This window comes from Salvelinus sp. IW2-2015, linkage group LG11 (genome assembly GCF_002910315.2).
Source record: "Salvelinus sp. IW2-2015 linkage group LG11, ASM291031v2, whole genome shotgun sequence".
NCBI lineage: Eukaryota > Metazoa > Chordata > Actinopteri > Salmoniformes > Salmonidae > Salvelinus > Salvelinus sp. IW2-2015.
Genome location: NC_036851.1, coordinates 21,512,759 through 21,527,023, shown reverse-complemented (window position 1 = coordinate 21,527,023; position 14,265 = coordinate 21,512,759). Strand labels below are relative to the sequence as shown.

Here is a 14,265-nt window from a genome sequence, read left to right as displayed (position 1 = left end):
GAGAGAGAGAGAGAGAGAGAGAGAGAGAGAGAGAGAGAGAGAGAGAGAGAGAGGGAGGGAGGGATGGAGAGAGAGGGGGTCAGATAGAGAGATGAGTGTCTGACAAGTTCCCTTTTCTCAACCATCCCTGTAGCTACTATGCAACCCTGGTAAGACATTGGCAGTTATTGTGCATTGAGGCCATCTGAACAAAAACTGGTAAAGTAATGGGACCACAATCTTGTAATCACGGCCCTACATTTCAATCGTGTTTAAGGCTTAACTGAATGAACAACAGCGGCAAAATGCAATATGAAAGTTTATTAAAATTGTTTAGGGAGTGGCCTCATCTCCGAAGTAAGATCCTCGGAGCCAGATGCTTTGATGGCAGGTAGATAAGCCCAATGACGGGGCTTAGCTGGTGGTGGTGGGGAGGTGAAGGGATGTCAGTACATTTTGCTGTAACACAGCATGTAAGAGAACATGGGTAAGTTTTAAAGTCCATTAGTTGAGGGAGAGAAATGTGATAATAGGTTAAACAGCAAGCGTGAGAAATGTGTATTATTGGGCTGTGCTCATAGGCTATAAGGTAAGTAGGTGAATGACATTCCGCACGTGGCTAATAGAAAAGAGAAGGAGAGACAGAACGATATGCTAATGATGATACGTTTGTAAACACTATCACATACATTCCCACTATGCCTGTAGAATAGGAAACGATGTGAATTATATTATGCTTACTGTATGAAGTTAACGCGAGCTAGCCATTCAGACGAGCCTTACTGATTGACCCATCGTAAACTACATGTGACCACTATAGACTCCTCCATTGTACATGAGCGTGCCGTGCACAGTGTGATCTGTTTAACGGGAGAACCTTTCGTCCTGGCTGTGTGCCATGCCCCCCCCCCCCCCGAGGAACCACAGCACTACAGTCATGTCATGAATCATGGAACATTATATTTCTCCACTAGGGATTTGCAAGCAACCAATTACACTGATCATTGAAAAGCAATTAACGATCTCTGAAAGGTGTTTTTCTCCTGATGAATAAAAACCTTGTGATACTGCCTATAAATAGTCAGTGAAGATAACAGTATCGTATAGGAGCTTAACTTTGTTAAATCATTGGCTAATTTAGCTCATGGGGTGATCAATCTCTGACTAGCGGTTGAACACTCTGGCTAACTACATTTATGCACAGAAAACATAATTATTCAACCTTCATTACGATAATGAATTATGTACATACTGATTCGATACTGATTCGAGATGCCCAAAATGTTTATGTTTATTTGTAAGCAGTTCCCAGATCTGAATCTGTTCATGGGAGCGTTATGGAATTGTGTTTTGGCAATTTTTTTTTTTAAGGTCAAACATTTACTGTATGATTAGACAGAGTCTATTCATAATTCATAAGCAGCTTAATTAAAGAACCGGGGAAAGATGCCACTGGGAAATATGGATTTTTAGCAAATGTATTACTCTCTATAAACTTGATCTTCTTTTCATTTGAACTGTGCTTGTTCTCATCTTACAAACCTTTGATCTCCACCTATTAAAATTTAAACATTACAAATAGGTCTGTTATAGAAGACATGCTCAAAAGACAGCTTTTTTTCTCTTTATAAGGCCGTGGTAGTCACTAATATTTTTGAGGGAGACACTGGACGAAAAATCACTGGACGAGCCGCAATACCCATCGGAGAACGGGGGTGGGGAGTCACAAAGTCACATTTATTCATACATGATATGAAACAGATATATACATTTAAGATTTTATTAACATGGACCATCAAGCTATTTGAATCTCTTATTCTCTATTTTAGGACACTTGGCGGTATCAGAAACAAATGTGTAAAATATTTAGATTCATCTTTAGAATCTGACCTTACTGTCACGTTCCTGACCTTATTTTCCTTTGTTTAGCTMTGTTTAGTTGGTCAGGACGTGAGCTGGGTGGGCAGTCTATGTTATGTGTTTCTATGTTTAGGTTAATTGGAAATTAGCCTTATATGGTTCTCAATCAGGGGCAGGTGTTTGACGTTTCCTCTGATTGAGAACCATATTAAGGTAGGCTGTTCACACTGTTTGTTTGTGGGTGATTGTCTTCCGTGTCTGTGTATGTACCACACGGGACTGTTTCGTTTGTTTAGTATGTTCCTGTTCGTGCGTTCTTCGTGTTATGTAAGTTCTCATGTCCAGGTCGGTCTACGTCGTTTTTTGTTATTTTGTAATTTATTCAAGTGTGCTTCGTGTTCGTCTTGTTTGAATAAATTCATTATGTACTCCACAAAAGCTGCGTTTTGGTCCGATCCCTGCTCCTCCTCTAACGAGGAGGAGAACAACCGTTACACTTACTGTCATTATGTTGTCATTACTGCCATTATCTTATTCCCATTAAAAGGTAGAGCACATTATAAGGAAAATCAGGTAATGAAAAATTTCAGTCTGAAGGAAGTATGCTTTGGAGTGATTGAAATCCATCAGAAAAGTATTGAAAAGTTCACGAAAACATTAGGGATGATAATCAAGCAATCTTATCAGATAACATGTATTTGTCACATGCTTCGTAAACAACAGGTGTAGACTAAACTTACTTACGGGTCCTTTTCCAACAATGTAGAGATAAAGATAAAATAATAATAAAATAAAACAAATATATATATATATATAGTACCAGTTAAAAGTTTGGACACACATACTCATCCAAGGGTTTGTCTTTATTTTTACTATTTTCTACATAGTAGAATAATAGTGAAGACATCAAAACTATGAAATAACACATATGGAATCATGTAGTAACCAAAAAGTATCCACACTTTGTCTCTATGACAGCTTTGCACACTTTTGGCATCCTCTCAACCAGCTTCATGAGGTAGTCACCTGGAATGCATTTCAATTAACAGATGTGCCTTGTTAAAAGTTAATTTGTGGAATTTATTTCCTTCTTAATGAGTTTGAGCCAATCAGTTGTGTTGTGACAAGGTAGGGGTGGTATACAGAAGATAGCCCTACTTGGTAAAAGACCAAGTCCATATTATGGCAAGAACAGCTCAAATAAGTAAAGAGAAATCAAAGTCCATCATTACTTTAAGACATGAAGGTCAATCAATGCGGAAAAGTTCAAGAACTTTGAAAGTTTCTTCAAGTGCAGTTGCAAAAACCATCAAGCTCTATAATGAAACTGGCTCTCATGAGGACCACCAAAGGAAAGGAAGACCCAGYGTTACCTCTGCTGCTGATAAGTTCATTAGAGTTAACTGCACCTCAGATTGCAGCCCAAATAAACGCTTCACAGACTTCAAGTAACAGACACATCTCAACATCAACTGTTCAGAGGAGACTGCGTGAATCAGGCCTTTATGGTCGAATTGCTGCAAAGAAACCACTACTAAAGGACACCAATAAGAAGAGAGACTTGCTTGGGCCAAGAAACACAAGCAATGAACATTAGACCGGTGGAAATCTGTCCTTTGGTCTGGTGAGTCCAAATTTGAGATTTTTTGCTTCCAACCGCTGTGTCTTTGTGAGACGCAGAGTAGGTGAACGGATGATCTCCACATGTGTGGTTTCCACCGTGAAGCATGGAGGAGGAGGTGTGATGGTGTGGGGATGCTTTTCTGGTGACACTGTCAGTGATTTATTTAGAATTCAAGGCACACTTAACAAGCATGGCTAGCACAGCATTCTGCAGCGATATGCCATCCCATCTTGTTTGTGCAAAGTGGGACTATCATTTGTTTTTCAACAGGYCAATGAACCAAAACACACCTCCAAGCTGTGTAAGGGCTACTTGACCAAGAAGCAGAAAGATGGAGTGCTGCGTCAGATGACCTGGCCTCTACAATCACCCGACCTTAACCCAATTGAGATGGTTTGGGATTTGTTAGACCACAGAGTGAAGGAAAAGCAGCCAACAAGTGCTCAGAGAATGCCAAGAGTGTGCAAAGCTGTCATCAAGGCAACGGGTGGCTACTTTGAAGAATCTCAAATATGAAATATATTTTGATTTGTTTAACACTTTTTTGGTTACTACATGATTCTATATGTTATTTCATTGTTTTGATGTTTTCACTATTATTCTACAATGTAGAAAATAGTACAAATAAAGAAATAACTTGAATGAGTAGGTGTGTCCAAACGTTTGACTGGTAATCTATATAAAAACCTACAGTTGAAGTCGGAAGTTTACATACACTTAGGTTGGAGTCATTAAAACTTGTTTTTCAACCACTCCACAAATGTATTGTTAACAAACAATATTATAGTTTTGGCAAGTCGGTTAGGACATCTACTTTGTGCATGATAAAAGTCAWTTTTCCAACAATTGTTAACAGTCAGATTATTTCACTTAGAATTCACTGTATCACAATTCCAGTGGGTCAGAAGTTTACATACACAAACTTGACTGTGCCTTTAAACAGCTTGGAAAATTCCAGAAAATGATGTCATGGCTTTAGAAGCTTCTGATAGGCTAATTGACATCATTTGAGTCAATTGGAGGTGTACCTGTGGATGTATTTCAAGGCCTACCTTCAAACTCAGTGCCTCTTTAATTGACATCATGGGAAAAATGAAAAGAAATCAGGCAAGGAAGTCTGGTTCATCCTTGGGAGTAATTTCCAAACGCCTGAAGGTACCACGTTCATCTGTACAAACAATAGTACGCAAGTATAAACACCATGGGACCACGCAGCCGTCATACCGCTCAGGAAGGAGACGCATTCTGTCTCTTAGAGATTAACGTACTTTGGCGCAAAAAGTGCAAATCAATCCCAGAACAACAGCAAAGGACCTTGTGAAGATGCTGGAGGAAACAGGTACAAAAGTATCAATATCCACAGTAAAACAAGTCCTATATCGACATAACCAGAAAGGCTCCTCAGCAAGGAAGAAGCCACTGCTCCAACACCACCATAAAAAAGACAGACTACGGTTTGCAACTGCACATGGGGACAAAGATTGTACTTTTTGGAGAAATGTCCTCTGGTCTGATAAAACAAAAATAGAACAGTTTGGCCATAATGACCATCATTATGTTTGAAGGAAAAAGGAGGAGGCTTGAAAGCCGAAGAACACCATCCTAACCGTGAAGCACGGGGGTGGCAGCATCATGGTGTGGGGGTGCTATGCTGCAGGAGGGACTGCTGCACTGCACAAAATAGATGGCATCATGAGGAAAGAAAAWTATGTGGATATATTGAAGCAACATCTCAAGACATCAGTCAGGAAGTTAAAGCTTGGTCGCAAATGGGTCTTCCAAATGGACAATAACCCCAAGCATACTTCCAAAGTTACGGAAAGTTACTTCCAAAGTTACGTTATTCTGACATTTCACATTCTTAAAATAAAGTGGTGCTCCTAACTAACATAAGACAGGGAATTTTTACTTTGATTACATGTCAGGAATTGTGAAAAACTGAGTTTAAATGTATTTGGCTAAGGTGTATGTAAACTTCCGACTTCAACTGTATATAGTCTACAGAAATTGGTTCAGTTATTGCCTAAAATGAATGTGTTCATATGGGCAGAATATTGTTTAGAAATTAGTTCATATGATTATATAAAGGCTGAAGGCTAAAAACAGTCTATACTATATCAAGGCCTATATCTAGTTTTTAAAAACAAAATCGTTTGAAAGAATGGATTTTCTTCTCAAATAGACGCAGGCAAGCCGTGTTACCACGGTCCACAACTTCGTCGGTTTCATCCTGGGTCTCCAGGCTTTTCACCTTCAGGCCATTCATCGTCACCTTTCGGATCCAAATCTGAGCATTGTCCGGGATATGGTTGTGTTCTCCAGATAAATTTGTGATTACCCTATCAGTGAGGGTTATGTGACCTCTGCATTGGAAACATCATATCCAGTCCACTTCCAGAAGGACTTATTTGCAGACTGTCTTTCCCGTCGGTGTAGCCTTCATGCACCGGGATATGTTTTCCATGCACAGAGAGGATCCATTTGGGTTCCTCTTCTGACCTCCTCTAACAATAATGAATTCTGAGGGTAGCAGTGAAAGATCGTTTTAAGCAGAATATTTGTATTATTAGCATATGCATGACTTGCAATACGATTGCTGGACTATCGAAGCCATCCATCCAATCCATTTATTCAGATCTGGCAGTTCAAAGAGGATAGTTTCAATGGTAATGAATTGGGCCTAGTTATTGTTCATTAGCAGCATACATTTGCATTAATTCTCTTCAATCTCTTAAAATATCGTATACTCTTCTTTTGCAATGTACTGTTTGTCTGTCTGGACTGTCTGCCTGTCTTGGTGATAATCTTAAGATAATAGAATACTAAAATAGTATTCCTTAGTTTGTTTGCCTATTATTATTTTACATTTTAAGTATGACCTCCTAAAACTAGAACAGTATTTTGTATACATTCTAATAACATTTTAGTAGTCCAAAATCGTGTGACATGAAATCGTTCCTTGTATTAATGGCAGTGTCAATTGCCTGTCAATATTATAAGCATTTATCTGTGAAATTAGACATTGAACTTGAACCCTGTTTCAACAATCATCAGCTGATTGAGAAAATAATTTTCAGAATAACAGTAAAGTGAACAGCTGTTATGATACACACAGCACATAAGGTTTTCTAAAACATTTTGATGTCTCATACTTTATGGAAAGTATAGTTGAAACTATACAGGCTAAAAATGAAGGCCTATACTGTAGCATTAAAAAACTGGTTCAAAAGCTAAAAGACTTTATTTCCTTGTAATTCGTTTTATTCAATGGCTTCACCTGAGTGTCCTCGCCAGCCAGGGTAGGACAGCACTTTACAACATTCCAATGTTATAGTCTTGTGAATCACTCATGCATATTTTTTTTATTGAAAATGGGAACAATGGGAGAGATGGACAAATGCTGATTTACTGACTACATTCTCATTCATATTATCAAGACATGAGGTGAGTATCAAAATAGTTTTAAAAGATGCCCTTGCCTAAAAGTTGAATCTCAGCTAGATCTTTAGCATAATAGCCTATACAGTCAACAAAAAATATGGTATTCTGTTATTTTGAAATAGCCAAAATGTACAGTATCATATTGAGACTAAATTAAACAACATAGAATAAATAGATTTTGTGATGTTGTCCTATATTAAATTAAAGTATTAAACTTGATAAAATGTAGGGCAAAAGGCAGACATTTTATATAAACATTGGTTTTCTATGGTCCGAATTTCAAAATAATTTAAGTTTTTCAGACTTTTTCCGTTGGTAGGCCTAACCATGTGTCTCTCCTCACTCAGAAAGCCTGCTCACTAATGTTAATACCAAAGCTGATAATTGTGACTTGATTTAATTATAATTATTTTTATTGAAAATGGGAACAATGGACAAATGCTGATTTACTGACTACATTCTCATTCATATTATCAAGACATGATGATGATGAGAGCCCACTACAGCCTAACCCTTTAATCATAACCTATTGTTACTTTGTGTCTCTAAAATCACATTTCCATAGTCATGTGATAGTCTTTCTTAATTGAAACATCCACATTTTGGCCTTTTTCCACTTGGTCAGTTTAGAACAAATTCTTATTTACAATGACAGCCTACCCTGGCGATGCTGGGACAATTTTGTACCGCCCTATGGGGCTCCCAATCACGACAGGTTGTGATGCAGCCTGGAATTGAACCAGGGTCTGTAGTGTCATCTCTCTAGCACTGAAATGCAGTGCCTTAGACCGCTGCGCCACTCGGGAGCCCCTTCCTTCTTTCAGAACTGATAAAAATTCAGTATGCTATAGCCTATACATAATATTCTGTCTATATGAACACATTTATTTTAGTCCATATAAAGAACAGCTATGCATGAGTAAATGAAAAGTATCAAACAGACACATTGTTCCACATTCTCGAATAAAAAACAAATAAACAGAAACAGGCAATAGTGGGAGGGGCTCATTCGCCACTGAGCCTGTCTGTCTCGACAGACATGTGTGATTGGTTCTTCCCCTGATTAGTGATTCTGAGTGAATCCCAATGTGACACATCTCACTCCTATTATCAGGGAACCGGGGTTACGATAGTAATCCTAAATTGTATTGTATTAATGCAGCTGTGCTCATCTCCCTCACAGCAGTTTGTCAGAGATGGCTTCATTAACCCTGGTGGCACAGCGATAGCAGGGAGAGATTGGGGGCCACCTAGCTAATCGTCATCTGTCTCCTGCCACCCTGACATTCATCAGCCAGACGCTATAGCATACGTATTAATTACAAACATATCTCTGGGCCCCTGGTAAATGTGTGTCAGACAAGTGAGGGTGTGCGAAAGTGACAAGTCAGAGGAGATTTCTGCTATTATTTGTCATATTAAACTGTTTTATAAGCTGACAAGGAGAGGGGGTGGCTTGTTTGACATAAACATTGCAAATGTCATGTTGATGAGCTTCATCTTCTGAGTGGCGCAGCGGTCTAAGGCACTGCATCTCAGTGCTAGGCATCACTACAGACCCTGGTTCAATTCTGGGCTGTATCACAACAGGCCATGATCGGGTGTCCCATAGGGCGGTGCACAATTGGCCCAGCGTCGTCCGGGTTAGGGGAGGGTTTGCCTGGGGTAGAAATCTGTTCTTAAAATACAAATATACACTAATAGACATGGACAGACTTAAATGTATACAGTATTTTACACTGATGTACGCCTTGCTAAATGCACCAAGGCAAAGCACAGGAGTCTGAAACAGCCACAGTACATGCTGGGCATCAGTCCACTGATTTAATGTACTCAACCCACTAAATTCTCTAGGCCAGGGTTTCCCAACTGGCGGCCAGCCAAGTTTTCTGAGTTAAACAATTATAATATGTTTTTATTTTTACATTTTTATTGTTGGACATAAAAGACTGTAAAAACACCAACAAATCAGCTCCAAGTGATTTTAATTTTGGAGATTTGTTCCAAAGTATTCACAAGCATAATAGAGAGATACACAGAGTGTACAAAACATTAAGAACACCTCCTCTTTCCATCACATAGACTGACCAGGTGAATCCAGGTGAAAGCTATGATCCCTTATTGATGTCACTTCTTAAATACACTTCAATCAGTGTAGATGAAGGGGAGGACACAGCTTAAAGAAGACAATTGAGACATGGATTGTGTATGTGTGCCATTCAGATGGTGAATGGGCAAGACAAACAATTTAAGTGCCTATGAATGGGGTATGGTAGTAGGTGCCAGGCGCACCGGTTTGTGTCAAGAACTGCAACACTGCTGAGTTTTTCACGCTCAACAGTTTCACATGTGTACCCAAAGGACATACAGCCAACTTGACACAACGGTGGGAGGCATTGAAGTCAACATGGGCCAGCATCCCTGTGGAATGCTTTCGACACCTTGTAGAGTCCATGCCCCGATGAATTGAGGCTCTTCTGAGGGCAAAAGGGGGTGGAGCAACTCAATATTAGGAAGGTGTTCTTAATATTTTGTGCACTCAGTGTATGCGATCGTATACAAAAGTAAGCAAATATAAAATGATTATGTTTAGTATTATATCTGTTTGGGCTTCTTGCGGTCAATTTGCAATCTACAAATTACTTGCAATTATGCTCCGGCCCCCTGACCATCCACTCAAGAAATAATCGTCCCGCTGCTCTAGGCCCATATGTTCTCATAGAAATCAGAATCATGAACATAGTGGGATTCCCTGCCCAAAATACATTTGAGAATAATTTGAATTAGACAGACTTTCCCATTTCCTAGTAACAGTGATGTCAGCAGCGCCAAACTATGTGCGTTGTTAATTTCTGGGCAGCTGTCCTTGTGCTATGCCGCCTGACCAGACCTGAACCACACAGAAGAGCAGAGCCGGAGTGAGGGCTGAGCCCAGACAGACTCCCTCTCAAGCCTGGCACAGATGGCTGTGTCATGAAACCTGGGACCCTGTGGGTCACCCTGGCACGAACTGCATCCCGGCAGCACCGCCTGGGAGAGGGGAGAGGCCTCAGCTCACTGGGCAGGGTAGGTCTGGCGCTACACTGGGTGGGCCTGTGTGGTCTGTGTGGAGGTGGGGGGTTAACAGAGCCAGGGATGACAGGAAGTAAGGGAAGAGAGAGAGGATAATAGTGCTGTCTGGCACACAGCAGTACAAATCAGCCAGAGAGCAGGGATGCAAGCTATAGCAGCTAATGGCTAATGGGCTATTCGAAACACCATTAAGATTAGCTAAGGATCACATTGAAGAGTAATATGGTTACAACATACTCTAAAAGTCAGTTGGGCTAGTCAAATGTATGGGCACTAAAAATTAGGACATAAAATAAACTAGAGGGCTCGAATACAGCAGGCTATTCTAGCAGAACTGGGTCTTGTTCATTTTTCACACACTCACTCAGTATACTCTTTATGGCAAAATAGGATACAGTTCAAGCACATATAAATATAAAAAATCCCATTCCACTATCAAATGACTTCCACAGCTGTACTGAGTTTACTCATAGTGCAGGTAGACCACAGCTCTGTGCCATTAGGGCAGTTCCCAATTAAGATTGAAAGATGTCTGCAGAAAGAATGGGGTGTCAGCTATGACAAGGCACCTTGAGTTAGAAAACATCTATTTTGGTTATTGAGCAACAGTAACCAAAGCGGTACAGGGCAGTACACTACAGCACAGCAGCGTAGAGTAGGTTAGTATACAGTTCAGTACAGTGGAGTTAATTGGTTGGTTTGACCACCAGATAACAGAAAGAGGAAGAAAACAGTAACCAGCTGAACATAACAGTATGACAGTGGGAGGCAGGACAGTAGCAGGCGACCCAACTGTGGTTTGTGGCTACTATAATTTCCCATTGTAGCCAATTCATTTGCAGTAATTCCGTTATCAATTTGGTAACATAATTGCGAGTTTGAATCACTTAATAATTCCTAAACAAAATTGATATCAGTAAAATCACTATAACCAATTGGTAGGTCTGTTACTTCTGTAAGATTTCATCATCCTCCCTCCTCATGAGGATATGTGGGTCTTTGTTAACGGAATTACAACGCACAAGGCAATATTTCTTAAACTTAGAGTAGGTAAACAATTTCTCTAAAACTAAATATAAGTGTTGATATTCATTGCCAGTTGTCTTGCCATCAACATTATTGTGTTTGGACGTATTTCTGATACCTTTTAAGACTTTTTATGGTAGATGTTTTCTAAGGCACCTTTTGCATCTGTTTATCCAGAAATCAAAGTCTTTACTTATGCCTAATTTTTAAGATGGAACATTTAAAAAAAAAAATGAATCTATGCCTTAAAACATAGACTCTTAGCTTTCCTGTGTGGCTCAGTTGGTGGAGCATAGTGCTTGCAATGCCAGGGTTGTGGGTTCAATTCCCACTGGGGACCAGTACAAAAATGTATGCASTTACTACTTATTGAAAGTTGCTCTGGATAAAAGTGTCTGTTTAATGACAACAATGTACATTTGACACCTAATTTGATATGCTCCTATGAACTTCACATGTTGGTGCTCATGGGTCTTTTAGATGGAAATGCCCAGCAGCCAAACATGTTTCTGTCGAGGACCTACCATTATCAGCGTCTTCAATGGACAGCGAAGTGCAGCCTAGAGCCTTGGAAAGTCAATACACATATATGCACCAAGCCAAACACTGCTAGTGTACAGATTTGAGAGCTTGCCGTTGAAAAGCTGACTCTGGGAGCTTGGCTGTAGTCCTGTAAATCTATCCCTGGCCCTCTTCTCTCTCTCTAGACTAATCAAATCATTCAGAATGTGTGCTTTACTACAGCCCAGCTAAACGCCATTCTGTGTCGTGTGTTATCTGGCTGCCTGTAAAGGTGCAGAAAAACCCACAGGTCTGGCTGCAGCTGAGAGATGAAGGGAAGCTCAGTCGCGGGTGGCTGTCCCTTGACTTGGCAGCTCCTGAAACCTGCAGCTCCTTTCTTACCGTATGTGATCTCAATTCTGTATTTCCCCCATGCCAACAGGGCTGCGATTTGCTCAAAGTGTGTGTGAGGAGGTGTCAGTGTTGACCTGCGTCTGTCAGCTGTGAGTTGACTGACAGGAAGGGGAACCTCAGGGAGCATCACATCAGAGGGCTCAGAAGAGTGTCAACAGCCAGGACCTGCCAGTGCCAAACCCTTTCATAGAAACGGTGCTGCTGCTTGGTAAGACTCTTACTCCAGATGAGGATTTGACTTCATCTTTAAACTCTCCATCACAGGGAATATAAACGGGAGGCAATAGGAGAGACACTTTCAGAGAAGGATAAGTGATGTGGGCCAACCACTAGACCAGAGGTGCGCCTCTAACATTCAAAGACTGAGTCCATTCCATTCTGATTCCACAGTAGACAGCTGGGATTTGGTGTATGAAAGACTGAGCTTAAAGAGAGGAGATTATCATGTTATTGCCATAATCATCAAACAATGTGAAAAAAATCCCCGGCTCCAATCCCTTCTCGACATAAATACTCTGAGACTATTCAACCCCATAATACTGGGTAAGTACTTAATGTGCCATAAAACAACTGATAAGAACTCGTTCAACTGTAATGGACTACATAGAGTATCAGGAAAACCCAGAAACAGCCTTCCTTGTGTCAACAACCCTACAAATAAAACATATTTGTATTCTCCTCTCAGTGACAATATGAACTATCATCCCCGGCTATAACAACATTTGCTATGGTTACTTACAGTACAGGAGTTCACACATGAGCCAAGTTCAGTGTGTCACCGCTGAGGCAAAAATGAAGCAGATTTTCCCTCGTAAAGAAGAGGACACCTCTTCTGTCTGAGAGGATACCCCAATGATGGAAACCCACTTAAAGATATCCAGTAGCTGCCAGTAGTTTTTGGAAGCATGCCATGAACACAGCCTCCCCTCATAGGGGTGGCAGGCAGCCTAGTGGTTAGAGCGTTGGGCCAGTAACTGAAAGGTTGCTAGATTGAATCCCCGAGCTGACAAGGTAAAAATCTGTCATTCTGCCCACTGAAAAAAGGKAGTTAATCCACTGGTCCTAGGCTGTCATTGTAAATAAGAATTTGTTCTTAACTGACTTGCCTTGTMAAATAAATAAAATAGGTAGAGAGGGCCATCATCACGAGTAAATAGCTCCTCCTCTGCAGTAGTGGGTTCAGCAGTTTGAAAGATCTTCTGAGAGGTTATCAGGTGGGCCAGCACATTGCTGCTCTACAGATTAAAATAGCTCTTAATGGATAGAGCAGCACACGGGCTCTTGAGTATCCTTGTGATCAAAGGTTTCAGTTCTAACAAGCCTCTTAATCATGTTTCTCTGACCAATCAATTTAGCCTTGGTCAATGCAATTGACTACTAAGCTTATTAATCAATTCATTATTGAACGCTTCCTTAGTGAAATGCTCACCATCATAGGTTCCACTCTCCAGCAGAAGGCCACTCTCCTCCAGGATACGGAAGTCTCCCACGCTGATGAAGTTGTAGTCCACCCCCGGCACCTCCCCTTCTCTTGGCAGCCGTGTGGTGCCTGTCAATCACACAAACAAACACACACCTATGAGCATATGAGAATGCAACGACAACCTAACCCATGAACACTGATACAAATGGTAGAACATTTGATTTGATTTAGGAAACATGGAGTGAGGGCCACTGGTATCACAGATGAGGTAACCAAAAGAAAAGGACATGGTGCTTGTGTGATATGAGCATCAGGGAGTTCACAGCATTCTCTCATTAACAGGATGTCTGTTTCTGTCTCCCCATGACAGCTTTGGTCCCAGAAAATGTCCCCCATGGCCCAATTACTGAGGGCACCGCTACCTGCCAAGCCTCTATCTTGCCTGCAGCATCATCCAGAAGTCACATCAGTATTACCGCTACTGTAATGATTCCATTGTCAACCTGTTGAGGGAAAGACAACGAGAACGACCTATGCTTTGCTTTGAGGGTGCTAAGTATCTACTTGAAAGCAGAAAGTATTTTAGCACACTGAAAAAAATAATCCTCACAGTCAATAGTTAATTTACGGTTACTTTCAAATGAGCTGTGGGAGCAGAATTTTCAAACAAATTCCCCAGATAATAAATGTCCCTGATGAAAATGAAATGCAGTTCATTTAGCAGACAAGAGAAATAGGAAGATGTATAAATGCTTTATCACAGAGAACAGTAATTTCCTGCCATTATGCATAGTCATTCACATGGTCACGTTCATCGGAAGCAATCACTTTTCCCTCAGCAGTGGAACTCTTGGCAATGTGTGTGTGTGTGTGTGTGTGTGTTTGTGTTTGTTTGTGTGTGCGTGTGTGTGTGTGCATGTGTGTT

General features: G+C 40.6%; 1 protein-coding gene across 3 annotated transcripts in view; it reads right to left on the bottom strand.

Moving 5' to 3' along the window:
• Positions 1-14,265, bottom strand: part of LOC111969958 (membrane-associated guanylate kinase, WW and PDZ domain-containing protein 3) — a 145,136-nt gene that overhangs the window by 24,645 nt on the left and 106,226 nt on the right. For all 3 annotated transcript variants that reach the window (XM_023996360.2, XM_023996361.2, XM_023996363.2), the window contains exon 3: positions 13,347-13,466. In XM_023996360.2, coding sequence (XP_023852128.1) covers positions 13,347-13,466 — 120 coding nt within the window. The remainder of the gene's footprint in view (positions 1-13,346; positions 13,467-14,265) is intronic.